At 49.8% G+C, this 26,877-nt stretch overlaps 1 protein-coding gene across 2 annotated transcripts; it reads left to right on the top strand.

The window, feature by feature from the left end:
- The first annotated feature begins 1,116 nt into the window (after window positions 1–1,116).
- Window positions 1,117–25,918, top strand: ROPN1L (rhophilin associated tail protein 1 like). 2 transcript variants are annotated; one of them, XM_036845419.1, is made up of 6 exons: window positions 1,117–1,631; window positions 1,941–2,115; window positions 5,804–5,927; window positions 7,118–7,279; window positions 18,291–18,466; window positions 22,856–25,918. In XM_036845419.1, the coding sequence occupies exons 2-6, from the start codon at window positions 1,985–1,987 to the stop codon at window positions 22,959–22,961; spliced, it is 699 nt and encodes a 232-aa protein (XP_036701314.1). In that variant the 5' UTR covers window positions 1,117–1,631; window positions 1,941–1,984; the 3' UTR covers window positions 22,962–25,918. The 2 variants fall into 2 exon arrangements, with proteins under 2 accessions (XP_036701314.1, XP_036701315.1); XM_036845420.1 differs by lacking the exon at window positions 22,856–25,918 and adding an exon at window positions 22,332–22,503.
- The last annotated feature ends 959 nt before the right edge of the window (window positions 25,919–26,877 follow it).

The raw sequence follows: 26,877 nt of genomic DNA on the forward strand, positions 1-26,877 counted from the left end.
AAATGAATGAATCAGAATCAAAATAATGTATATATGGTTAAAATAAAACCTGAAAGCCATCCACCAGAGGTGAGCACTGTCAGCTTGGTGTTTGCGTCCAGACTGTGCTCTGCATAAGCATTCGTTCACTGATGCTCTTATCAACACGGGTGGTACGTGCCCTGGGCTGCTCTGCAGGGGGCTTCTTTGACTTTATATTTCTGAGCATCTTTTTATGTCAGTACATAAGTAGCTATCCCATTTAAAACTTTTAGCTGTATTGTATTCCATTGTGTGGATAAGATTATGATTAAAGTTTTCTGAAAGGCAATTGGTTAACCCATTTTATTACATGCTATAGTAAACATTTTTGTCCATATTACTTTACTAGTATTTCTGTAGGATAAATTCCTAGAAGTAAGACTGCTAAATCATCAAACATATTTAAAGTGCCAAATTGCCCCCAAATGTAATAACACTCCTCTCATCAGTGTATGAGATTCCTCGTTTTCCCATATCGTCATCAACATTAAATAGTGCCCATTTTCAGTTTTGCTAATGCTGTTAATTTGGAAACGTGTGTGTCTTCATTTGGTAGGCAAGTTGCCCACTAGAGAAGTTGTGTTTGGGGCTTGATACCTCTAGGGAAGGAAGGAGGGCTTGTCACTGGCCCCTCCTGGAGACAGCTCATTCTAGTACTTCACCTTCGTGTCTAGAGGTGAGCAAGGGGAGGTGGGTCTCAGGGCCTGTTTCATCCAGTGTGGGTGTGAAGAGCAGCTGCAGCAACCAGCCAGGAGACCCCTAAACCAGGTAGGGTTCACACGTACGCGGCCCTGGTCAGCATCCACCAGAATGGAACAGCTTCTCCTACCCTTGGACCCAAAACTATTGTATCGGAAAAGGTAGCTTATCTTCTCCTAGACCCAATTAGATTGGCTCAACCGTCCTATCTTACTTTGGAAAACAAGTTAAACAGAATCTTCTTTTAGCTGGAAACTGCCCACTGTCTAAACTCTTAAGTGGCTTTTGAACTGCCAACTGAAGAATGAGTTCACTAAAGTGGTGCCGATTGGGCCACGGGAGCAGCGCGTGCGAAGGCGTCGAGGTCAGACACGCCTAGGACAGACGGACAGGGGCGTGTGCAGGATGAAGGAAGCAGTCTGGGAAGGCGGGGCCCAGATTCCTTCAGGGAGGCCCGTGCTGCGCGCAGACCAGCCTCCAGGACTTTAACGGCTTCCTACCTTGGAGGACACGAGGCATCTCGTTCCAGAGCTTCACGGAGGCCGTGCAAAGGAAAGGGGGGGGGGTCCTTTGTGAATTCGCCGCTCACATTTGGCAGTCGATCAAAAGGCCCTTTCCTAACGGAAATGTTCCGCTCGTGCAGCTGTGAGCTATCTGTTCATGCAAAGGGGGCGCCGAAGCCACACTGCTCAGGCGCGTTCAGCCCCCTCCTCCAGCACCGTCCAGAGGCCGGCTTCGGCTCGGGGCCTGTGCGCGTGCGCGACGCCAGAGGGGCGGGGCCCGCGAGTGTCTCGGTTGCCTGGATACCGCCGCGAAGCAGTAGCGGCGGCTTGCGCGCCAGTTGCCGGGTCGCGGCCGTTGCTAGAACTGGCGGTCGGTCCTCATTTTCCGAGGAGCCCGAGGAGGAGCGGGTAAGAGCCCTCGTCGGCCATCCGCGCCTCACGAAGCCGGCCTCTCGGGCCAACCCCAAACCTAAGCTTCCGGCCGGGCCCTGGCCCCGGCCCCACCCCAAACCCGGGGAAAGGCGGGCGGCCCGGCCTGGCCCCGTTTAAACCCGGAACCCCGACCTGGTTCGGGATCCCGGACCTCGGTCCCGCCCCAGACCCCTGTCCCCGGCCAGGCTCCAAACTCGGGACCCGGGACCCCGGCCCCTGAGCCCCGTGGCCGCCGCGTCTCCCCCGCGCCCCAGGCTGACCAACCCGCCCTTTCTCGCTCCGCAGCACACCTTGATTCTTCCCAGCTTGGTCCTGGTCTGCGGAGAGCGATGCCGCTTCCCGACACCATGTTCTGCGCGCAGCAGATCCACATTCCGCCGGAACTGCCGGACATCCTGAAGCAGTTCACCAAGGCTGCGATCCGCACCCAGCCCGCCGACGTGCTGCAGTGGTCCGCGGGGTAAGCGCCCCAGGGCCAGCGCCTGGGAGAGCCGGCCCGTCCCCGTGCCCAGTCGTGCCTAGTGAACCCTCCTTCCTGGACCAGTGGTCCAACGCTCGGGACACTCAGGGTACCGGCAAGACTTTCACTTTAGCATTGGTGGTATCTACACCGAAGTATCTATCTAGGAAACATCATGGTTTATTGACCACGAGACCAGAAATTACTGCAAAATGCTCATTTATCTACAAAGCAATGACAGCTCCATTGTTGGAGAGTGGTATTTATGCAGGTAGACTAAAATTTATAAAGCAGTTACCCTGGGTAAAAGTTTCTGCATTGTGTTATAAAGTCAAACTATCACAGTTTCTTTATTTGTGAAATGATTTTTTACAAGGAGGAATCTTATGATTATGTTCCTTGTCTTCAGAGAATCCTCCAGGATTAGGTACCTGTTGAGTTTATTGGAACCAGAAGGACTGGTTCACGTTGGGGTAACCATCCCAAGGCTGTTATAAGGTTAAACTCTGCCCAGCTTAGTTCACAACACATGAGCCTTCGCAGTTTCTTGCAGCAAACATTCTAACCATTTCCAGGAACAGGCATTAATACTTTAAAAGTCACAACTCAACAGACCTTAGAACCATTAAAATAAACCCTGTTGATTTCATAGGAAAGCTCTTTGTCCTTTTTCAGTAAACAGATTCAGACTCGGAAACTCAATTTTGTGGTCCCAAGAATCAGTATAAATTTAACTTAATTTTTTTTAGTAACTAGTGTGTCAAATTTTGCTGACCTTCCCTAAACTGTATGATCAAAGTGAATTCGTTTCCTATGACTGCTGTTAACAGATAACCACCAAACATGTTGGCTTAAAACAAGAAACGTTTATTCTCTTACAGTTCTGGAAGCCAAAAGTCCAAAATCAGTTTCCCCAGGCTACAGTCAAGATACTGGTGGGACTTTGCTCTCTCTGGAGGCTCTAGGGAGAGTCTGATCCCTCCCCTTGCCTTTTCCAGCTTCTAGAGCTGCATTCCTTGCATTGTTTGGCTCATGGCACACCTCCATCGCCAGTACTGTGGCATCCTCACATCTACCTCTGCCTCCCTCTTCTAGGGACACTTGTGATTGCATTTAGGAACCATCCAGATAATCCAGGATGATTTTCCCATCTCAAAATCCTCACTCACATCTGCAAACTCCCTGTTACCGTGTAAAAGAAGATCCACAGCTTCCAGGATTAGGACCAGGATATCTTTGGGGCCCTTATTGCACCTACCACAAGAGGCTACTGGTTAATCCAGCACTTTGCCTTCTGACAAATGCTTCTGTCTATTGCTTCTGAAAGACTCTCTCAAGGTTCTTGCCCAAAATTGTGGCCTCTAGTATTAACCATTATTCAAGCCTAAATAAGAGATATAACTGATTCATAAGAGTTTATTTGTTCTCTATCAAACATTCCAAGATTTAATCTTTTTTTTTTCTTGGAACATTATATTTGGTAACCCTTTAGAGACAACTATTTTAAGCTTCACTTTAATTTAAAAGGCTTAATCAAGAAATTTCTGAATGTTCCATGCAGCTAATTTCTCTTAAGAGCAGTTTTGGAGTTTAGGAGAAAAAGCAAGCATTAGCCACGTGTCCCAACTCTCTCAGAACAGAATCTGTTAGGGAGAGATGTCATTCAGAAGAGGGTGAATTGGTCTTTGAAAGATTTTGTAGTGATTGGTGTTAAGACAAGGCAGAAGAGGAAACAGCATATAACACGAGGGCCACGACAGGAAGGGAAAAGCAGCGGAAAGCAAAGCAGAAAGCCAGGGTGCATCTGGAAGTGACTGCTGCGGAAGGTTCCAGCAGGCATTCAGGGGAGGGTTCTTCTCAAACGAGCCTCACCCCCAGCCTCTGCCACGATGCAGCGGCTAATTGGCTGTACATAATTATGTCGTTGAGTCCTGAAGGCTTGGGCTCACGTGCGCCTTATACTCGAGGGCATGTGACACAAGTTGGCCTGGCCACTCAGGCAGGCTTCCTCCGCCTCGGCTCTATTGCTGCTTTGGAGCGACAGCTCTTTGGGGGCTGTGGGGCTGTCCTGTGGATTAGAGGCTCCTTAGCGGCCTGCTGGCCTGCACCCACCAGGTGCCGCAAGCACCATCCGCCCCAGCTTGTGGCAACAGGAGTGCCTCCAGATGCTGCCAGTGCCTTCCTGGGGAGGGGGCGCTGCTCTAGAGGCTGGGCCGAGCCTGGTGATTGGCTTGACGGGTGACGAGGAGTAAAGTCTGCGAAATCGTTGAAAACCCTGATTAGGAACAACATGGCAAAGTGAAGCACCCCCCGCAGCCTGGCCCTTTAGGTCTTCAGGTCCACGTTTGTCTAACTGCCTGCCTTGTAGCTTTCTCTCAGACTATTAAATTCACGAAATATGACTGGACTTGTCCTAAAAGCATGAAAACAAAGTCGAATTTGAGGTGTGGAGAGAGAAGAAGGGGATGAGATATAAAATTTCTGTTAGCCTAACAAATACCTATTTATCTACATTTTGTTACATCAGAGATGTTTCTATTTACTCATATCTTTTTAAAAAATTTTATTGGAGTAGAACTGATTTACAGTGTTGTGTTAGTTTCTGCTGTACAGCAAAGTGATTCAGTTCTACATATACATGTATGCATTCTTTTTCAGATTCTTTACCCATATAGGTTATTACAGAATACTGAGCAGAGTTCCCTGTGCTCTACAGTAGGTCCTTGTTGGTTATCTGTTTTACACAGAGTAGTGTGTATGTTCATCCCAAGCTCCTAGTTTATCTCCCCCCCCCATTTCCCCTTTGGTAACCATCATTACTCATATCTTTTAAATTATTACCTGTGGCCTTGGATGATTTAGTGTTTTGTTTTCCTGGATATGTCATTTCTTTGATGGAGGTAAAGTCATGGGGGCAGCAAACGATGTGGCTTCAGCCGCCGGCCCCGGCTGACACGTGCCCAAGGGGAGTGAGTTTCGCAGAAGGACCCTGCCTGGCACCCTGCCCCACTCCAGCCAGAGCCCAGGTGTACACCCCCTCCTGACTTGTTGCCCCAAACTGTCTCTGTGCCCCAGCTTATTCCCAATTTAAGCAGTAATATCCGTGTCCCAGAAAGGAACAATTAAGGGAGAAAATACTAAAAAACAAAACAAACAAAAAAAACCAGACAGGAAAAGTGAAGGGTAGGGGGAGGTTGGCACCTGACTTAGCCAAACAGTGATTTCCCTGCTCCGGGCGCCTTAGAGCTGAATAGGCGCAGAGATGCTTGAAATCAAGCCCCTCAAAAAGCAGGGCCAAGCCCCCCAACTGTCAAAGTGGCATGACGGACCATGACCTTGCACTCGGGTCATGCGGGGCCCTGACCTCCACCTCCTCCGGCAGTCTCAGGACTCTGATGGCGTTCGCTGAATAAGCGTAGCACCTGTTACGGGAGCCCCAGGAGCGCCGGGGGTGGGGGGGCCCTGAGACCGGGGCTGCCACTGTCCACGCTGTGCAGACAGAGAAACTGAGGCACGGGTGGAGGTGAAGTCGGAGAGCTGAGTGGAGGGGCCGGGACAGGAGCTGGGCCAGGGGACCCAGCTCTGTCCTCCCTCATCACTGTCGCCCTCTGGGTTCATTGACAGAAGGGCATGAATTCAGGGGCTGATTGTGTGCTGATGAGCCTTCAGAGATGTCTGTCGTCGTTAGGTATTTTTCAGCTTTGTCAAGAGGAGATCCACTTCCTGTAAAAGACAGAATCGAAATGCCCACGGCCACTCAGAAAACAGACACAGGCCTGACTCAAGGACTCCTTAAAGTTTTGCACAAGCAGGTATAAGAGTTTGCTATCAGTCAGCTGAACTTGAGATAAAGCGCCGCAGAAAGCTCCACGATCGTCCATGCAAGCCCTGCCTCCTCTGCAGTAAACCTTCAAGGTTTATTCCAAGAAGGAATCTGGGATTCAGGGCCTTTCTCTGGTTTAAAGAACCCAAGATAGCTATTCATGATTATATAGAAATATAATTTCTTTTAAATACCGAATTAAGATGCAAGAGGCTGCTAGACTAAAAAAAAGATCTGAAAATACGAAATTTTAGACATGGGAGTTGCAAGATCCTTCTTGAAATATGTGTTTATAAAAACGATGCTAACGTGATAATCCGCCACCTTCTTCATCTGAAAGACAGATTGCCCTCGGGCGTCTGGCTTCCAGCCCTCCTGAGAGCCCTTGAGACCCACCATCTCACTTGGAAAGTTCATAGAAAGTGTATTTTATCTGAATGATTGGCTGTGTTGCTAAAAACAACATCGGTGGTATAACCCTGAGTTTTAAAGCGACTCGTCCCCATTATACATCTCGAAGTCCTGTGTTCCTGTTCGGCGTGCGGTGACTTCTGGAGACGAGATTTTCCCATTTTAGTTTTTCTAGATTTTCCCATGTCTAGTTTAAGGGAAAACGAATAACCACGGCAAGGGGTAGTTTGGGAAAAGACACGCTAAAGTTGCTCAAACCTCTTTCACGCAGAATATTGCTAGCAGATCACAGGAGTTACCAATTTTCATAAAGTTGTCTAAAAGTAGAAGGAATACATTTATTTTCAGTGTTGAGATTTACCCCATTTAACTGTTAGCATGTTTCAGGGTTGGATTTTATTTGATTTATTGAAGTTTTATTTGTATTGTGAAGTATTTCAGGCAGACAATAGAGAATCATGCACCCCATGTCTGTGTGCCCATTTTATTAAGTCATAACATTATGCCATGTTTGTTTCCCAGTCCTTTTTTCTCTTGAGAAGTAACTTGTTGCCAGTCTCTAGTTCCCAGTCCCCTTTTCTGCCTGTGCACCCCCTGTCCCCAGACACACACATCCCCCCCTCCCCTCCCCAGGGCTAATGGTGCAGTGAATTCAGAGTTCATCTTTGAAAGGGGATGGGTGCTCTGTTTAAGTCTTCAACAGCGTTATATTACTTCTTGGGGCTTTTAAACTTACGTAGATTGTGTCATGCTGTGTTTTCTAAACAGTGTAGCCACAAGGAACATGTGGAATTAGCAGATCTTGAGCAGAAATGGAAAAATCTGTGCCTGCCAGTAGAAAAATTCAGAGCTCTCTTGCAGTTGGATCCTTGCGAAAACAAAATCGAGGGGATAAAATTTTTAGCGCTTGGATGCAGCATGCTTGGTGGGGTACGTACCTATAAACAGCATATTAATAATTCTGTGTGATCATAGGCCTGGCTTAAAAATAATTTAGGTGTTTCAGTAACTGAAGGAACACTTTCATTACTTTAGTAATCCTGTCTTAGAAAGGCAATTTTGTTCAGATGTTTATTGTATTTTAGGCTTATAGTTACTTTAGTTTACAGAAGTTAAGTACTTACGAATGCCTCAATTTAAAAGATGTAGGGCTTCCCTGGTGGCGCAGTGGTTGAGAATCTGCCTGCTAATGCAGGGGACACGGGTTCGAGCCCTGGTCTGGGAAGATCCCACATGCCACGGAGCAGCTGGGCCCGTGAGCCACAACTACTGAGCCTGCGCGTCTGGAGCCTGTGGCCCGCGACGGGAGGGGCCGCGATAGTGAAAGGCCCACGCACCGCGATGAAGAGCGGTCCCCGCACCGCGATGAAGAGTGGCCCCCACTTGCCTCAACTAGAGAAAGCCCTCGCATGAACCGAAGACCCAACACAGCCAAAAATAAAAAATAAAATAAATAAATAAAGTAGCTATAAAAAAGAAAAGTGTTTAAAAAAAAAAAAAAAAGATGTTAACAGTAGACAAACCATATAGATACTGTTAAAATGTGTTTAGTTTTTAGAAGAGAATGCATCAGTGACTTTTATTAAACTACATGTCACTTGGTAAATGATAATATCTGTTTCCCTCATCTGTGCAAACAGGCATAAAGTTACTTTCTATTTTAGTTAAAATCTGTTATTAGTAACTAATACTGTAGATACCTTGCTGATGTTAAAAAGTATAACTCATACAACTTAGGATTGAAGACACAGGGAATTCCCTGGTGGTCCGGTGGTTAAGACTCCACACTTCCACTGCAGGGTGCATGGGTTTGATCCCTGGTTGGGGAACTATGATCGTCCCACAAGCCAGGTGGCTCGGCAAAAAAAAAAAAAAAAGAAGACGAAGAAGAAAAAGGAATGAAGACACAGACGTTCCTCAAGTTTGTGAACTAAGGGAGGCGGGTGTGGTAGGGAGGGAGTGGAAGTCTAGAATCTCTCTTTAGCCCTAGTATTTGAGTCACCCTGTGTCTCACAGGGGTCAAGTGCAGGGAAAGTCACCACTCTATGTTTGTGAAGAAAGGGGTTGAGAAAAGAGAGCTAGCTCCCTTTACTGCAGAGACGAGCAAAGTTTGCTACCGTCTCCCTTCAGTCTTTGGACCCCAGAGCACGTAACTGGCTAACTCTTAGTCCTCACTTCATGGGGTGCCCTCATCTCGGGTCCACGCGTCAGCCTCCTCAATTCTGTTTTAACTTTTAAGAATTACTTTATGTAACACTACCTCGCATGACCACTAACACAACTAACCACCTGCAACTAACCTCCAACCCGTCCTCCTGCCGCCCACACCTGAAGCATCAGCTCCCCTGATCTCACGCTTCCCATTGATCCCATATGGACCCCAAGAAATACATCATTTAATTTTAGTTGGTTTTAACTTTACGTTGTTACTAATCTTCTGGAACTTTTTTTCATTCCCAAGTAGATTTCTCTTTATTCATCTGTATCATTACAGACGCTGTGGTTCATTCATCTCCTCTGCTTGTGTGAATATAGTGCAATTTACTGGTTCTGTTAATGGTCCCAGCGAGAACCTCTGAAACCCCAGTAAAGTCGGGTGTTAGGCTGGTTGCTCCCTTTTGCTGTGTACCTGCCCACAGGCGGTGTTTCTGGTCAGCCACAGAGAGAGCGGTCAGCCCTGGGCTGGACATCTCAGACCAAGTTCCCTCCTCTAGGCTCAGAGGCCACCGGGGAGAATCCCAGCGGGGTTTTACTGGAGGAAATTTTTTTTTAAATAAATGTATTTATTTTTGGCTCTGTTGGGTCTTCGTTGATGCACGTGGGCTTTCTCTAGTTGCAGTGATCGGGGGCTACTCTTCATTGTGGTGCGCAGGCTTCTCATGGCGGTGGCTTCTCTTGTTGCGGAGCATGGGCTCTAGGTGCACGGGCTTCAGTAGTTGTGGCACGCAGACTCAGTAGTTATGGCTCACGGGCTCAGTAGTTGTGGCACACGGGCTCAGTAGTTGTGACGCACGGGCTTAGTTGCTCTGCAGCATGTGGGATGTTCCCGGACCAGGGCTTGAACCTGTGTCCCCTGCACTGACAGGCGGACTCTCAACCACTGTGCCACCAGGGAAGCCCTATTGGAGGAAATTTTATGTTGCTTCATCTGGAACTCTGGAAGCAAGATTTTAATAATATAAAATTAATAACTAATATTTGATTTTATGGTTTGCTCCTCTAAACTTAGTTGTGAAATTTAGATTTTTATAATGATGAGAAATTAGACTATTTCATATTTGGGGATCCATCTTTGTAATTTCTACCTCCCTAATCAGGAGGATCAGCCACTAGATTTCATACCAAACCAAGCCTGTTTTGCAAGATAAGACCTCTTACCATGTGTGGGGTGTGACACTAGATGGAGACATTTGTTAAGGATGGAGCTTCCTTTCTGAAGTGACTACTGGGGAAGGGACAGGGAAACAGCACACATGCTTCTCTATTTTTCCTATGACGTGTCACTTATCCCCGTCAGCCAGCGTGGGGCCCTGCCCTGTCCCCTGAGTAAGCCACCTCTGCCGGGAGTCTTTGCTGTTGGCCTTTGACTCTCTCCTGGTGCCAGTGGCCCCCTTCTCACTGTGGAAAGCGGGGAACCTTTCATACTTTCATATCCAGGCGAAGTTCACAGCCTGAGGTGCCAGCTCTGCCCTGGCCTGCCCACCGCCCCCCCACCCCAAGTGCAGGGCTAACAGCCGTGCTCTGGGTCCACGGGGGCCAGGAGGAGCCAGGCCCAAGGCGACACTTGCTTTGTTGATGCACCGAGTGCCCGCATTGGCGGGGTAGCTTGGAGATGCCCCCAGAGCACAGTGCCGTGACTTCTGGGAGACGCTTCTTCATGTAGTTTGGCATCTTAGCATTTGTCTTTATGCTTAAAAAAGAACACCTTCAAAAAGGAGCAGATGAAGAAGTGAAGCGAGATGAGGAGGAGGAGTTTCTCGTGTATCACGGCTGTCCAGCTCGTCGCACGTAGGATTGCTGTGAAATTGGTCTCTGGTCGCTGTGCCTGGACGTGTCGTCGCGACTCCTGCTGCCCCGTCCACTCCACGGCGTCTCACGGCTTGTGGCTCTTCCGTTGGTCTTCAGAGCCACTCTAGTCAGGTGAACCGAGTTCTCTGCAAAGACTGGAACCCCAGATGTCTGAGCCACACGCGTCGTTCGCCCTTCGTTCCTTCCACGGACGTTTGTCGGTGTGGCTTCGTGGGGGCCTCGCCCTGAGTGCTGAGCATCCCGACACCCCCTGCCCGTGGAGGGACGTCTGGTACATCCTCGAAGCCCCGAGCGCTGCTCTGGGTCTCACATCGAAGCCGCAAACGGGGTGGAGGAGCGTCGGGGACTGGCCGTGTCTGTGGGCGCCTCTCCCAGGGCGCTAGTGCTTGCCGGGCGAAGCGAAAACAAGTCTGTGTTGTGACCTTCACCTTAGGTTTCTGCAGCCCCATCAGTGATCCTAAGCGGTAAAGAGGTGGATCAACATTTTTCGTCTGTTTTTTTAAGTATGGAGATCTGTTTTGTAATGTAAAAACGTTGTGGCCTGAGTCCCCCTTGCACCCACACACGACTGACAAAGCCCGTAACGACAGACTACCCACCTGCCTCTGGTTCGGGTTTGAAAAGCCTTTGCACTTCATCATTCACGAGAGCGTCCCTCCGTGTGTACAGCTGCAGACATACGCGCGTGTCATGTAATTTCCCATCGGAACGTACTGCTTACGAACGGCCCGCGTTGCCAGGGTTCTCACCACGTGCGGGAATGTTCGGAGCCCTTTGTCTGTTTTCTCTTTAGTCCTCCCAGCGGCCCTTGGAGGAGAGTCCTCTTCTCCGAATCGCAGGGTGGCGAGCTGTGGGGAGAGGCTCGGCGCCGCAGGTGGAGGTGGTCGGGCAGGATTCGGACTCAGACCACGGGCTCCGGAGATGCCGCTACCGGTAGCCGCGGGGGACGGAGGGGCCCCTGAGGACGCCCCTGTCGCCCGGGGAGTGCGCCGCCCTCAGGCTGGGACACCACGTCAGAGTAACAACTCCTAGGCCTTCCCACTGATACCGTTTTATATCCTCACGTGATCCGCACCCCAAAAATCTTTGTGTCAGCCTCCCAACAGCTCCGGCTCTGGAGATCTCAGACCGGCACCCGCGCCCAGCTGGATTCCGGTTGCTCTGCCTGCACGTGCCGGAGCGACTCCTGCTGCCCCGTCCACTGCACGGCGTCCACTCCGCCCGTTGGGTCTGGTGTCTGTGACCCGTCGAGATGCCCTGTGCGCTGCAGGCAGCACCTGGCTCGCTCCCGGCCGCTCTCCCTGGGGCCCCCCCGTTCAGGTTCCCGCTGGGCCTCTCGAGCCCATTCTGAGATGCCCACCCCTGCGGCCAGTGCAGAGATGTGGCCCTGACGAGAGTGCAGGCATCCAGCCGCAGGCATGTTTAGTAACTGCCTCTGCTGACGAGGCAGCTGATCGTGGGCCCCCGGGCTCACTGCCCCCCAGGCTGAGCGTCTCCTCTGTGGGGAAGGGGGCTGGGGTCGGCGGATGCTGGGCCTGGTAGCCCCTCCGTCCCTTCATCCTGATGGACTGGCTTCACTCCAGCACCATGTCTGGCCAACCGGAGAATGTGTGTCTCCCTCCCGCACCGGCCATAAGCCCCAGGACCACGTTGTGAATTAGGAAAGCTGCGAGGATAAGGAAACGAAAAGGGTCACAGGCGTTTTATTCTTTGGTTTTTTTTACATCTTCATTGGAGTATAATTGCTTTACAATGGTGTGTTAGTTTCTGCTGTATAACAAAGTGAATCAGCTATACATATACATATATCCCCATGTCCCCTCCCTCTTGCGTCTCCCTCCCACCCTCCCTATCCCACCCTCCCTATCCCACCCCTCAAGGTGGTCTCAAAGCACCGAGCTGATCTCCCTGTGCTATGCAGCTGCTTCCCACTAGCTATCTATTTTACATTTGGTAGTGTATATATGTCCACGCCACTCTCTCATTTCATCCCAGCTTACCCTTCGCACTCCCCGTGTCCTCAAGTCCATTCTCTACGTCTGCGTCTTTATTCCTGTCCTGCCCCTAGGTTCTTCAGAACCATTTTTTTTTTCCAGATTCCATATATATATGTGTTAGCATATGGTATTTGTTTTTCTCTTTCTGACTTACTTCACTCTGTATGACAGACTCTTGATCCATCCACCTCACTACAAATAATCCAATTTCGTTTCTTTTTGTGGCCGAGTAATATTCCATTGTATATATGTGCCACATCTTCTTTATCCATCCATCTGTCGATGGACACTCATGTTGCTTCCATGTCCTGGCTATTGTAAATAGGGCTGCAATGAATATTGTGGTACATGACTCTTTTTGAATTATGGTTTTCTCAGGGTATATGCCCAGTAGTGGGATTGCTGGGTCATATGGCAGTTCTATTTTTAGTTTTTTAAGGAACCTCCATACTGTTTTCCATAGTGGCTGTATCAATTTACATTCCCACCAACAGTGCAAGAGGGTTCCCTTTTCTCCACACTCTCTCCAGCATTTATTGTTTGTAGATTTTTTGATGATGTGGCCATTCCGACCGGTGTGAGGTGATACCTCATTGTAGTTTTGATTTGCATTTCTCTAATGATTAGTGATGTTGAGCGTCCTTTCATGTGTTTGTTGGCAATCTGTATATCTTCTTTAGAGAAATGTCTATTTAGGTCTTCTGCCCATTTTTGGATTGGGTTGTTTGTTTTTTTGATATTGAGCTCATGAGCTGCTTGTATATTTTAGAGATTAATCCTTTGTCAGTTGCTTCATTTGCAAATATTTTCTCCCATTCTGAGGGTTGTCTTTTCGTCTTGTTTATGGTTTCCTTTGCTGTGCAAAAGCTTTTAAGTTTCCTTAGGTCCCATTTGTTTATTTTTCTTTTTATTTCCATTTCTCTAGGAGGTGGGTCAAAAAGGATCTTGCTGTGATTTATGTCATAGTGTTCTGCCTATGTTTTCCTCTAAGAGCTTTATAGTGTCTGGCCTTACATTTAGGTCTTTAATCCATTTTGAGTTTATTTCTGTGTATGGTGTTAGGGAGTGTTCTAATTTCATTCTTTTACATGTAGCTGTCCAGTTTTCCCAGCACCACTTATTGAAGAGGCTGTCTTTTCTCCACTGTATATTCTTGCCTCCTTTATCAAAGGTAAGGTGACCATATGTGTGTGTGTTTATCTCTGGGCTTTCTATCCTGCTCCATTGATCTATATTTCTGTTTTTGTGCCAGTACCATACTGTCTTGATTACTGTAGCTTTGTAGTATAGTCTGAAGTCAGGGAGCCTGATTCCTCCAGCTCTGTTTTTCTTTCTCAAGATTGCTTTGGCTATTTGGGGTCTTTTGTGTTTCCATACAAATTGTGAAATTTTTTGTTCTAGTTCTGTGAAAAATGCCATTGGTAGTTTGATAGGGATTGCATTGAATCTGTAGATTGCTTTGGGTAGTATAGTCATTTTCACAATGTTGATTCTTCCAATCCAAGAATATGGTATATCTCTCCATCTGTTTGTATTGTCTTTAATTTCTTTCATCAGTGTCTTATAGTTTTCTGCATACAGTTCTTTTGTCTCCCTAGGTAGGTTTATTCCTAGGTATTTTATTCTTTTTGTTGCAGTGGTAAATGGGAGTGTTTCCTTAATTTCTCTTTCAGATTTTTCATCATTAGTGTATAGGAATGCAGGAGATTTCTGTGCATTAATTTTGTATCCTGCTACTTTACCAAATTCATTGATTAGCTCTAGTAGTTTTCTGGTGGCATCTTTAGGGTTCTCTACGTATAGTATCAAGTCATCTGCAAAGAGTGACAGCTTTACTTCTTCTTTTCTGATTTGGATTCCTTTTATTTCTTTTTCATCTCTGATTGCTGTGGCTAAAACTTCCAAAACTATGTTGAATAATAGTGGTGAGAGTGGGCAACCTTGTCTTGTTCCCGATCTTAGTGGAAATGGTTTCAGTTTTTCACCATTGAGAATGATGTTGGCTGTGGGTTTGTTATAAAAGGCCTTTATTATGTTGAAGTAAGTTCCCTCTATGCCTCCTTTCTGGAGAGTTTTTATCATAAATGGGTGTTGAATTTTGTTGAAAGCTTTTTCTGCATCTATTGAGATGATCATATGGTTTTTATCCTTCAATTTGTTAATATGGTGTATCACATTGATTGATTTGCATATACTGAAGAATCCTTGCATTCCTGGGGTAAACACCACTTGATCATGGTGTATGATCCTTTTAATGTGCTGCTGGATTCTGTTTGCTAGTATTTTGTTGAGGATTTTTGCATCTATGTTCATCAGTGATATTGGCCTGTGGTTTTCTTTTTTTGTAACATCTTTGTCTGGTTTTGGTATCAAGGTGATGGTGGCCTCGTAGAATGAGTTTGGGAGTGTCTCTCCCTCTGCTATATTTTGGAAGATTTTGAGAAGGATAGGTGTTAGCTCTTCTCTAAATGTTTGGTAGAATTCACCTGTGAAGCCATCTGGTCCTGGGCTTTTGTTTGTTGGAAGATTTTTTTTTTTTAATAAATTTATTTATTTATTTATTTTTATTTTTGGCTGTGTTGGGTTTTCGTTTCTGTGCGAGGGCTTTCTCCAGTTGCGGCGAGCGGGGGCCACTCTTCATCGCGGTGCCTGGGCCTCTCACTATCGCGGCCTCTCTTGTTGCGGAGCACAGGCTCCAGACGTGCAGGCTCAGTAGTTGTGGCTCACGGGCCCAGTTGCTCCGCAGCATGTGGGATCTTCCCAGACTAGGGCTCGAACCCGTGTCCCCTGCATTGGCAGGCAGATTCTCAACCACTGTGCCACCAGGGAAGCCCTGTTGGAAGATTTTTAATCACAGTTTCAATTTCAGTGTTGTGATTTGTCTGTTTATATTTTCTATTTCTTCCTGGTTCAATCTCAGAAGGTTGTGCTTTTCTAAGAATGTGTCCATTTCTTCCAGGTTGTCCATTTTATTGGCATAGAGTTGCTTGTGGTAATCTCTCATGATCCTCTGTATTTCTGCAGTGTCAGTCGTTACTTCTCCTTTTTCATTTTAATTCTGTGTCGCAGGCTTTTTAAAACTGAGATTTGGAGTCAGTGCCGCTTTGCGACCCTGAGCTCAGGCCACAGGGCGGGAGAGAGACCCCCACGGTCCTGACTCTATTCAAAGGGTCAGTCAGGATATTGTCCACATTGCTATTTTCCTGCAGCTAAAAGGGACGTGGTGGGAGCTGTGAGGTGGCTCATGGTGTCGTCACGAGAGCAGCTGTAATTCTGAAACTGGAAAAACCCACGGAACTGGTGCTGGAGATGTTAAGGAGGCCGCAGCGCCCGTGTTTCTCACGCGTCTCCACTTGGATTTGAGATCCGGCTCAGGCGTGCACGCTGGGCTGCGGATACTGTAGCCACCTCCTCCTGGACGAATTTCCAACCAGAGAATAATGGGCAGGCGGTTGGAGAAGGGGGCGCTGGCTAGGGAGGGGTCCGTCCTTGTGGCTGGTGAGCAAGTAGCCTGACAACCCACCACCCTTGGAAGTGAGAAATCTGTTGTAGGAAACAGAGTCTCCAAACCAGGCAAGGTGCCTCATGAATCCTTTTGGGTGTAAAAATTGCTGCAAATCTTTTTGTCAGAAACGTCAACACTGGTAATGTCATCTCGCCTTTGCAGAGGGAAGTGATGGCAGAACACTTTGATGTGTTTTTTTCCTTAAATAGCTCTTCCTCGGAAGCGCTGGAACGTCAGTCACCCAGCGCTCCTGTGCAGGCTCCTCGCCAGCTGCCTCCCCCCACCGCCCCAGGCTCCGCGGTCCCACCCTCGTGACGACTGCCCCCCGCCGTGTGGGCTAAAACAGCAGCATCTAATGTAGCAACGCATCCCTGAGACGTTTCAAGCAAGGAGCCAGTAAAATACACAATTTTGTTTTCACCAAGTCCTCCCTCGGGACAGCCTTTTGGGGGCCCGGCGTGGGCAGTGGTCCTTGGAGAAATGAATGCCATCATTTTTCTAACTAGAGCATCGTTCTGCCCGCAGAGCTGGGCTAATGTCAGGACTGCACCATTGCCCCACCCCCACCCCGGTGCATTCTGTCTCAGCAGGGCCATCGGTCAGGGTGGGGCATGGCTGGTAGCTTTGCAGATGCCCCGAGTGCCAGCTGATGGCAATGGGGGAGATGTGCTCCTATGGTCCAGCTGAACACCTGGAATCCAGGCACATGTAAGCCCTGTCACTCGCTCCCAGAGCCAGCCCAGCGACTGTTGGCGGTGGTGGAATGTGGTGGTCACAGCCGAGCCCAGGAGGTCGGCTGCCTGTGTCCCGTCCCAGCTGGCTTACCTGGGACAAGTTACTCAGCCTTTCTGGGCCCCCTTGGCCTCATCTCACGAGGTTACCGTGACGAGTAAATGAGATGCCAAGTCAGGCTCTCAGAGGGTCCCTGGAACATGAAGGGTGCCAGCCATTCGCAACTTCTGTGCGAGAACCTCATTTCGGTCCCCCTGCCTTTCCCCTCCCGCTGCCGGAAGCACACGTGATTTTTCTCTGATATTGACCATGAGAACCTGGTCCAGCTCCTGGCGCTCGAAGAAGCAAGCTGCTGTGTTGTAAGAGGACCTCAGGGAGACCCCCGTGTCGGGAACTGCAGGCAGCCTTTCAGAGCTCAGGGGGGTCTCCGGCCAACAGACGGCAAAAGGCCAGCCCCCTTCCAGTCCTACAGCCCCAGAGAGTGAGATCTGCCCTTCCCTAAGGGCGGCCGCAAGTGGATCCCTCACCAGTCGAACCTCTGCATGAGAACCAAACCCTGGCTGCTACCTGATTGGAGCCTCACAGAGGGCCCGGCGAAGCAGTGCCGAGGCTCCTGACCCGCAGAAACTGAGAGAAAATGAATGTGTTGTTTAAAATTTACACAGAGCTGGCTCCAGCCATTTGCGTGTACTTCCCCAACAGTCACTGTTCTGGTCAAGCAGGTCTGCGTGCGACTTTCCCTAAACCTGCACCTTTCCCCTGGGGACTGTCCTCTGTAGCCATCCCACTGGTTTTTTCTTGCTCTTTCTCCTTGTGAGTGCAGCCCAGATTCACTCCCACGGGAGCTTCTCTGGAGGGTTCTAGTCTGTCTCCTAGGCTTGCTGTCTGAGCTCTGTCCTCCCGACAGGGGCAGCCGCTCGAAGTTAGCGCCACCAGGGACGTCCCAAGTCATTCGCATTTTAAAAAAAAATTTAAAAATTCTTTTAATTTTCTTCCCATTAGATTTTTTTCTATTAAGGTATAGTTGATTTACAGTGTTGTGTTAATTTCTGCTGTAAGAGTCATTCGCATTTAACATAAAATAAAATCTGGGGGCTTCCCTGGTGGCGCAGTGGTTGAGAATCCGCCTGCCAATGCAGGAGACAAGGGTTCAATCCTTGGTCTGGGAAGATCCCACATGCCACACAGCAACTAAGCCCGTGCACTGCAAGTACTGAGCCTGCGCTCTAGAGCCCATGAGCCACAACTACTGAGCCTATGTGCCAAGAGCCCGTGCTCTGCAATGAGAGAAGCCACCGCAATGAGAAGCCCGCGCACTGCAATGAAGAGTAGCCCCCGCTCGCCGCAACTAGAGAAAGCCTGTGCTCAGCAACGAAGACCCAATGCAGCCAAAAATAAATAAATAAAATAAATAACTCTATTTAAAAAATAAATACATAAAATAAAATCTGGGAATCAAATTTTTTTCAGGCCAATTACAATATATCCCAATCAACCCTTTTCTTTTTCTTTCTTAAGGCAATTATAAATTCCCCTAGTTCTTAATTCAGACCAAGAACGTACTTTTGAGAGAGCTTCTGTAAAATGTACTCAGGTGTTTATTCTGCTGCTGTCTTTCCTTTCAGTTTAGTGAATCCCGGTAGTAACCGTTTCTTCACCTGGTTTGTGGTGTTTCTAGTCATTGAACACTGCGATGAAGCACCTGTGTGAGATCCTGACCGCTGACCCCGAGGGGGGGCCTGCGCGCATCCCCTTTGAAACTTTCTCCTACGTCTACCGTTACCTGTCGGGACTCGACTCGGATATACCTGCATCGGACACGGAGTCCTACCTCTCCTCTCTGAAGGACAGCGTGTAAGTGCTCGCGGGCCCAGGAACGCAGGTGTCTCGGTGGCGGGACGACTTCCTTCTTCCCATTCTTCTCTGCTCTCATATAACGTGGTCCCCGCGAATCCGGCCTTTTGTAGAAGGGAAGGCAGCACACGCTGTGCCCCGAGGTGTCACTTAGTGAAGCCGAGGATACCCGGGCCTCGGGAGGCTGTGCCGGTCTCTGCAGACTTCAGAGGGAGACAACTTATCCCGTCCTTAAGAAACACGTATCCAAAACGCATCTTGATTTTTAAACACGGGGTGTCACATGGTTTAAAACCGGGTCATGTTCAAAAGTAAGAATTCATTTCTCTACAGTGAAACACCGAATGGGTCCCTGCAGGTGGAGGGCGTGAGTGAGGAGCGACCCCGTGCCCTCCCCTGCCCCGTGCTGTGCTGCCTGTGTGTGTGTGTGGGGGGAGGACGCGGGGGGAGGGCCGCCCCTCTAAGGGGGGGACGCGGGGGGAGGGCCGCCCCTCTAATGGGGGGGACGCGGGGGGAGGGCCGCCCCTCTGAGGGGGGAGGACGCGGGGGGAGGGCCGCCCCTCTGAGGGTGGCGACGGTGCTGCTCTGGGCAAGCCGAGCGGGAGGAGGAGGCGCGTGATGAGAGCAGCTCCCCAGGCTGCCAAGCCTCCCGGTGCCGCCTCTGTGCCGGGATGTAGTCAGGGGTCAGATCACGAGAGAGCCAGGCCTGGGAGCTGGTGACGGTGACGGTGACAGCCCCGCCGCCTGGCCCCTGAGAGCCCACGCCCGGCAGGCCCGTCACCACCTCCCAGGCTCGGTCCCCTCCTCCGTCCCCAACCGCCCACGTCTGGGGTGCCCCGGAGCCGACCTCTCGGCCCTCCCTGTCCCTGCCTCCAAACCCCTTCCTCCCCTCCCCCCTTCAGAAGCGCACCCCCTTGAGGACCCCGCCACCGGACTGGGCCTCCAGACCCCGTCCTCCCATTTTTCTTCCCTCTTGTCCGTCATCCACCGACTTGGCAACCTCTCCCCTCCTCCTTGAAGCTGCGGCGCCTCTCCACGCACCCTCGGCCGGCCCCGCACTCTGGCCTCTCGGACCTCCATCTGGCGGCCGCGTTCCTTCGTCCTCCTGGGCCTCCCCGTCTCCCCAGACACCACGACTCCCTGGCCCTCTCCTCGCCCGTCCCCGGGGAATCTGCCCGCCGCCAGCGGTCGCCCCTCCCTGAGCCTCCTCTTTCCTGAGCCCCCCACCCCCCCCGCACCGTGCCGCCCGCTCACCGATGACAAGCCCGAGGAGGGGGCCTGGCGTCCTGCTAAAGCCGCCTGACCTGGGGACCGTCGCCTGCTCCTGCTTCCTTCCCCATCAGGCCCCAGAGCGGCTCCCACTCACACACTGACCAGAGCGCTCCTGTCCCCCTCCCTCTGGCCAGCCTCCGAGCCCGGCCCTCCGTTCCCCTCTCCTGTCCCCTTCCCGCGGGGACCCCAGCCCCTCCTGGCACGCGGCCTCTGTCTGGCCTCTGACCTCCACACTCGGATGTCACAGCGCCCGCTCGCCCTCTCCTCGGCCGTGTAGGCGGGTCCGCTGCACACGTCAGGCTTATTAACACGTCCCAAGAGAACTCCACGTCCCCCCGGACCTTCCCCTCCGCAGTTCCGCTCCCCCGCTCGTGGACCGCGTCACCGTCCCCACACTAGGTCAAGACAAGACGTGGGTGACCCTCGACGGAAGCCCCTTCCCCCGACCCCTCCCCCCGGGACCCGCTGCTGCCCCTGGTTCTGGCCCCACCGGCCCTCCCGCCTGCACCGCCCCAGCTCGGCCGTTCCCCAGACGGCGGCCACCGTCCTCGGGCATGATGACTCGAGTCACGTCCCCGCCACGCCTTCCCGGCCTCTCGCCCGCCCGCAGGGGCTGATCCCTGCCCGCCCCGCCCCGCGTTTGCCTGCTGAGCGCTGCCTGTGCGTCGCTCCCGCCCGCGGCACTTCAGCCACGCGCCGCCCTGGGTTTGGAGAAGACAAAGCTCGCCCCAACTCCAGGCCTTTGCCCTGGTCTCAGACGCCCCGCCCATCTGCACGGCTGCCGAGGGTCCTCAGCTCGGCGAGGCCTCCCCTGAGGGGCTCTGCCCATAAGGCAGCACCTTCCGCCGCCGGTCCCTCCGTGAAGCCGTCTTCCGTGCTGTGCGTGGAGCACAGCCCTGCGGCGGGTTCAGCAGCCTGGGGTGGCGTCTGCACGCGGAGCGGTGCTGGGGGGGCATGGGTGGGTGCACCCCACGGGTGGTGATGGAGGGACACGGGGCCCTCTAAGGGGTTCGGGTTATGTCTGGTGGCACTAGGGAGCCACAGAAGGTCTTAGGGAGCGTGGTGGTGAATTTTGGTTAGAAGACCCCTTGAGTAGCAGATGTAAGGAGACTAGCTAGGAGGCTTCTGCGAAGGTCCGGAAAAGAGCTGACAAAGAAGGGAGAGGCTTTTTAGTGCTGCTTGGATTTGGTGGCTGACTGGAGGTGAGGAGTGAGGGGAGAGAGCCTTCCAGGACTGCCCAAGTGGCTCCCGCCCGAGTGGATGCTTGTGTCTCTCCCAGGAAGGACCCGGGGGCGGCAGGACTTGTGAGCTGATGGGCCTGTGGCGGGGTCGGGGCGGGGGGCCGCAGGGCGTGTCAGGGAGCTCAGACCCGGGCTGGGGTCCTCCCAGGGGGACGCCGGGCGTCCCAGTGTGAGGAGAGCACCAAGGGTGGGGCAGCGGGAGTCCAGCCTTTTGGAGGCGGGGGCAGTGAGTAAGGGGGACCTGAAGCAGGAAGAGTGAAGCGGGGGAAGTGATGCCAGGAAAGGCTTGGGGGGGGCGGGCAGTGAGGGGCCTTGTCCAGAGCGGCAGACCCCGAAGCTGTCCCTTACGCTGGCCACAGAGGTCACTGTGCCCCTGGCACCGGTGATTTCCGAGGAGTGATGGGGACAGAGGAGCTGAAGTGTGGGCGGGGTACAGCTCACACTCCCAGGGACGGGGAGGTAGGCTCGACCTCCACAGGGAGGGGCTGAAGGTAAAAAGAAGGGCATTTAACTGCCGGCTGGGAGGTCGGGGTTTATAACCTGGTGTTTGAAATACAAAGACAGTAACCGGATTCCCCTGCTGCGGAGCAGAGGTTCGGCTCCCGGCAGCGGGGGTGGGGGGGATGGGGGGGGATGGGGGGGCACCGGGGGCACCCGCCCCCAGGAGGGCAGGTGCTCAGGGAGATGGTCCACTCCCCATCCTCCCCGTCGCCAAGCGGCCACAGTGGGAGGCTCTCCCACAGGTGTGGTTCCCCTGGGCCCGTAAGAGGTGGTTCCTTTTCACGGTAAAATATGTTTTAGAACCACTAACTTGTGTTCCTTTTACTTTAAAATATGAGCTCTCAAGACAGTTCTCATTTTCCCACTGAGGTCGGAAATCAACATTGTTACAGTTCAGTGTTTTTACATCTACTAAGTTGCTAGTAGAAATTTACTAATGTTCACCATCTTTTATCTATAGATAAAAAGTCAAAAGATACACTGTTATCAGTGCCAAAGTTTCATAGACTTAAGACAGTCCTTTGAGTTTTACTGGACCAATGCTTAAAATAGAAAGATACAAAAAAAAAAAAAAATAGAAAGATACTTTTGTAATACAAGTGACTAAAATTTGAGTTGTCAATAAAGAAAAAACTGCAAACATAGTACTGAGTTTTTCACCTAGAAAGATATGTGCGTTTTTTGTAAAAGAGAATAGAATGCTTTATTTTTAGAGGTAAGAATTACTGATTTGAGACCATGAATGATCAATTTTTTAAGGTAAAACTTATAAATTATACTGTATTCCATAAAAATTGTATTGTGTGCAGTAAGAAATTACTAATAAGTGTCTTTATCTGTTTCCAATTTAGAGTCTCTAGAAAGAATGGCATGATAGGACTTTCAGATTTTCTTCGTCCTAAAGAGGAAAATTTAGAAAACCTCGAAAAGAAAACTCAGAAGACATAGGCCATTAATACAGAGAAGAACACATTTTAATGTCAAAATAGTGCTTTTTAAAACCTTGGCATCAAATACAACTTGTCATTAACCACATGCATATGCAGTGTGAGTTTTTCTTGTAATGGAATGTGACCAGTGCATCATGGGGCCCTATTTAATGATTATTCTTCACCGTGTTCTCCTAAGAACCTTAAATGCACAACATTCATAGCAGTGAAATGATCTGAGGAAAACAATGTTTGGATGCTGCAGAGTAGGGAGGGGAATGGGCAGTTTAAAATCAGTTGTATCTCTTCTTCTTTCAAAACTCCTCAGCATCCGAAGGCAGATGCCCTCTGCTCCCTGGCGGCCACACCTACGGCTCCCTGGCGGCCACACCTACGGCTCCCTGGGAGGAGGGTCTTCCGCTGAAGCTGGGTCTTCTCTGTGACAGGAGGGCCTGGAGGACTCACCGGCTGGAAGAGCATCCGTGGCTGGGAAGCAAACTGGACCATCAACTTGGACCAGCACTTGGTCCACTGGACAGAGAGAAGCATTGAGATCCTTTATTTGCTTTCTTGATATAAAGTCTTCAAAATGACAGTGTCAATGAATACATCTCAGATTGTTTTTCTGAGAACTTGGGAATGGTTTGGCTTGTTGGCTCTCTGCAGATTTGTTACCATGCTAGCAAATTTCATCGGTGTTCAAAGACTTGTGAAAACCCAAAGTTAGGAGATGCAGTTGTTATCTAAAGAAGTGTGTCATTTTTTGCACTGAAAGGTGTGAAGCATATTTTTCATCTGGACACTAAGCTACTGTATGTGAGATGATCTTTTTCCTGGACTTAACAGTCACCCTTGCAGTGAACAGACGATATAGAGAGACTATTCGTAAAATTACAAGAAACTTTTCAGAGTTGGCGTTTTAAGAGCTTTTGCAATTTTTGAGTTGCTTTAAACCTTCTCAGAGTTTGATTTCCCCAAAGAATTTAAGTATTTTTCTCCTTCTAATCATAAAGCCTCCATGCACGGGGTTAAGTGGAAAGACACCTTAGGTTTTGTATGAGTGCAGTGGTAAGTCGTGTGGAGTGACCAGATGTGTGCAGGGGAAGTACTGCAGCAGGAAGGGGCATGCAAAGGAAGCGGTGTGCAAAGGAAGACACACAAACGGTGCTTGGACATCCCGTGCACCTGACACAGACCCGACAAAGGCGCAGAGGGTTTTGTGTTTTTTTAAGCCAGACAATCAGCCACCTCAGGAGGCACACGTGAGGCAAGAGAGCACAGGACATTTGCATGTGACAAAGAGAAGAGATGTTGGCCTGCTATCAGGGGACAAAAAAGGGACAACTTAATACGATGGATTCATAGCCGCTCCTCAGAGGGCACCACGAATGGATGGAGGACTTGGGAGAGGCTCCCCACCCGAACTGGGGTGGGGGCAGCTCTGGAGAGTGACCTGCCTGCAGGGTTTGCAGGGACTGAGCTGCCTGGAGTGTCACTGGACCCATTGGAGGTCGGCAGGGTACCCGGGTGAACAAACTGCTAGACTGCCGTCCAAGTTGGGCGTGGAACTGACAAGGAACATTGAGGTATAAAGGCCGCAAAGTAGCATCCTCAGGGAATATTGTTCCAATGAACCCTTCCTGAGGAAGCTGCTAGAGAGTTTCAGACAAAGAGATTGGAGAGGTCAACGTAAGGACCAGTGTATACGGAATGTATATCTCTCCATAGAACTGAGACTAAATGATGGTGATAAAGGATGTGCTATCGTGTATAATGGCTGTGCGTGCTGACAACATAGGGACATATCATCTATCGAATATCGGAGACTGGGGGGTCTATGTGAAAAGAATCAGCTGATTGATTGTCATATAATTATTAACCAGAAGTAAACCAACATTCATATCAGATATCTGGGGGATGGAGAGGGAAGAAGAGTTTTCTAGCCAATTTCAATACTGATCATTGTAGAGAACCAACACACATAGCCTGAAAAGAAAAGACTAAGGATATTATCTAGAGATACGTACGGTAATCATTACAGCAGAAATACAAGCCTTCCTGAATACCAATATAAATAGACAGGTAGGTAGGTAAAAAGAGAGAACCTCTGAAAGCTGAACCAAAAAATAAAAAATGTTTACATATAGGAGGGAGGCCGGGAGGGAACAGATGGAGGAGGCTTGAAGCTGGTCTTCTCTGAAAGTCCCTTTTTGTTGATTTTGGACTCCTGTAAGTACTTTACATAATTATAAAACAAAATTACATTTTAAAAAATCCCTGAAAATTGAAAGTAAAATGAAACCAATGAACTTGACTGTGTATCAAGTCGGTGGTGTAACCACAGGAACTATTCCAAGTGACTTTACAACAAGTCACTTGAACATTCCTAGTGGAATATACAGTAACAAACAAAAGTTACAAAACAGTTAAAAATCCTAAATTGTTTTCAGTGATCAGTGTTGGTAGTAATGGGATAAGTGAGTATTTCGGTGTCAGTAAGAACCTGGATTTTTGTCCAGGAATGGAAGAATGAAGAAAGAAAGATAAGGTTAAGTCAAAATCCTGTGGTCCTGAGTTAGAACTGGAGCATCTGCATGAAATCATCATCCCTGTGCACTGGAAAGGCCTAGAAGCAGTGATGCATGCAGTCATCGGGGAGTACACCCAACAGCCAGCTGTGGTCCTTAAACCCCTCTATCCACGGAAAGGAGCTGGGGCTCCTTGAAGCAGAACTGATCCGGGTCTTGGGTAGGGAATGTTCGAGGTGAAGCCCAGGACAAAGTGTCGTACTAGCGACAAGCTGTAATGGACTTTCGGGTTCGTGTCCAAAGTCAAGTTGAATGAACTTCCGCTTGCCCTGCTCTTCAGGGATCCTTCCCTATGACCGTCCTCCAGCAACACAGAAGATTCCTTGCCACTTGCCAATGGTTACACCATTTTCTCCATTTCCCTCTAAAAATGTGCTCTCTGGAGTGGACCGTGAGTCTCTAAACAGACCCCACGTCAGAGAGGAGAGGGCCCCTCCCGTGCGGTCGCTCCCCAGGAGCCAGGCCTGCTGCTTCCCGGAGGACCCTGCCGCCTGGCCCAGCGGGAAGGCAGGTGCTGAGCCATCAGAATGGCACCAAGTTGGCCTCAGAGCTGCTTAAACAAGGTGCCCTTCTAGGGGCCTGAGGACCGAGAGTGGGCCCCTCCCAAGCCTACAGGGGCAGCGCCCATGACTACTTTGGGGCCTGTTTGCTAACAAGTGTCTGTCCATTGGGCAGAATTTGGGGTGAGACTTGCTTTCACTGTAAGTGTCTAGTGGGGGGGGGCTACGGGGGGACGTAGAGCCCGCACCTCCTTTTGTCACTGGAGGCCACCCCCTTCACCAAGAGAGCCTCGTCAGATTGCTGCCCAGCCAAACTGGCTTAGGTCAAGAAGATACATTTGGGTGGAATTTTATAAGACTGAGAATAGATGAATATTGCCGTAAATAAACTTGCTAATGGGGACATCTGAACTCAAAAAACATAAATTGGGGATACTGTTTCATTTTACCAAAAAATCATGTGTTAACACAACGCTGTAAAGGAATTATACTCCAATAAAGATGTTACAAAAAAAATCATGTGTTTCAGTAATGAAAGAGAATGAAGTGGGTAAATGGATAAATAAACTATGGTCCATCCAGACAGTGGAATATTATTCAGCTCGAAAAAGAAATGAGCTATTAAGCCATGAAAAGACATGAAGGAACATTAAGTGCATATCACTAAGTGAAAGAAGCCTATCTGCAAAGGCTACATGCTGTATGTGGGACATTCTGGAAAAGGCAAACTATGGAGACACTAAAAACATCAGTGGCTGCCGGCGGGGCGGGGAGGAGGGGGGCGGCGATGAATCGGTGGCGCACAGAGGATTTTTAGGGCAGTGAGAATCCTCTGTATGATACTATAATGATGGCTACACGTCCAAACCCATAGACTGTACACCACCAAGACTGACTCTAAGGTAAGCTATAGCCTCTGGGTGATAAGGATGTGTCAGTGGAACAAACGGACCTTGGTGTGGATATGGATGGTGCAGGAGGCTCTGTGTGCGTCTGTGCAGGGGGCACACGGAATGAAGTACTGACTCCTGCTGCGGCGTGGGTGCGCGTAAACCATCCTGCTGGCAAACAGGCTCTGGGGTTTGTCCCTGGTCTTAAAAAGCAGATCTTTCTTAAGAATGACTTTGTCGTGGAACTGGAAATGGCGTTCTCTCAAAAAATTTTCAGTCCCCGAAATCGTTTTGGTCAGAGTTAAGGCTCTGTCAGGGCCCTAAAGTTCAAACAAAAAGAACTTGACCCAGAAATATGAACTTGCCTTTGTCTCGTTGACGCCACCTGAACACATAGGTCATCTGCTGGGGGCAGGGCGGTGGGGGAAAGGGGGTGCCGGGAGGGGAGTTTTGAGACCAAAATGCAAGTTCTGTTTCTGAGGGTAAAGGC

This window comes from Balaenoptera musculus, chromosome 3 (assembly GCF_009873245.2).
Source record: "Balaenoptera musculus isolate JJ_BM4_2016_0621 chromosome 3, mBalMus1.pri.v3, whole genome shotgun sequence".
Classification (NCBI taxonomy): domain Eukaryota; kingdom Metazoa; phylum Chordata; class Mammalia; order Artiodactyla; family Balaenopteridae; genus Balaenoptera; species Balaenoptera musculus.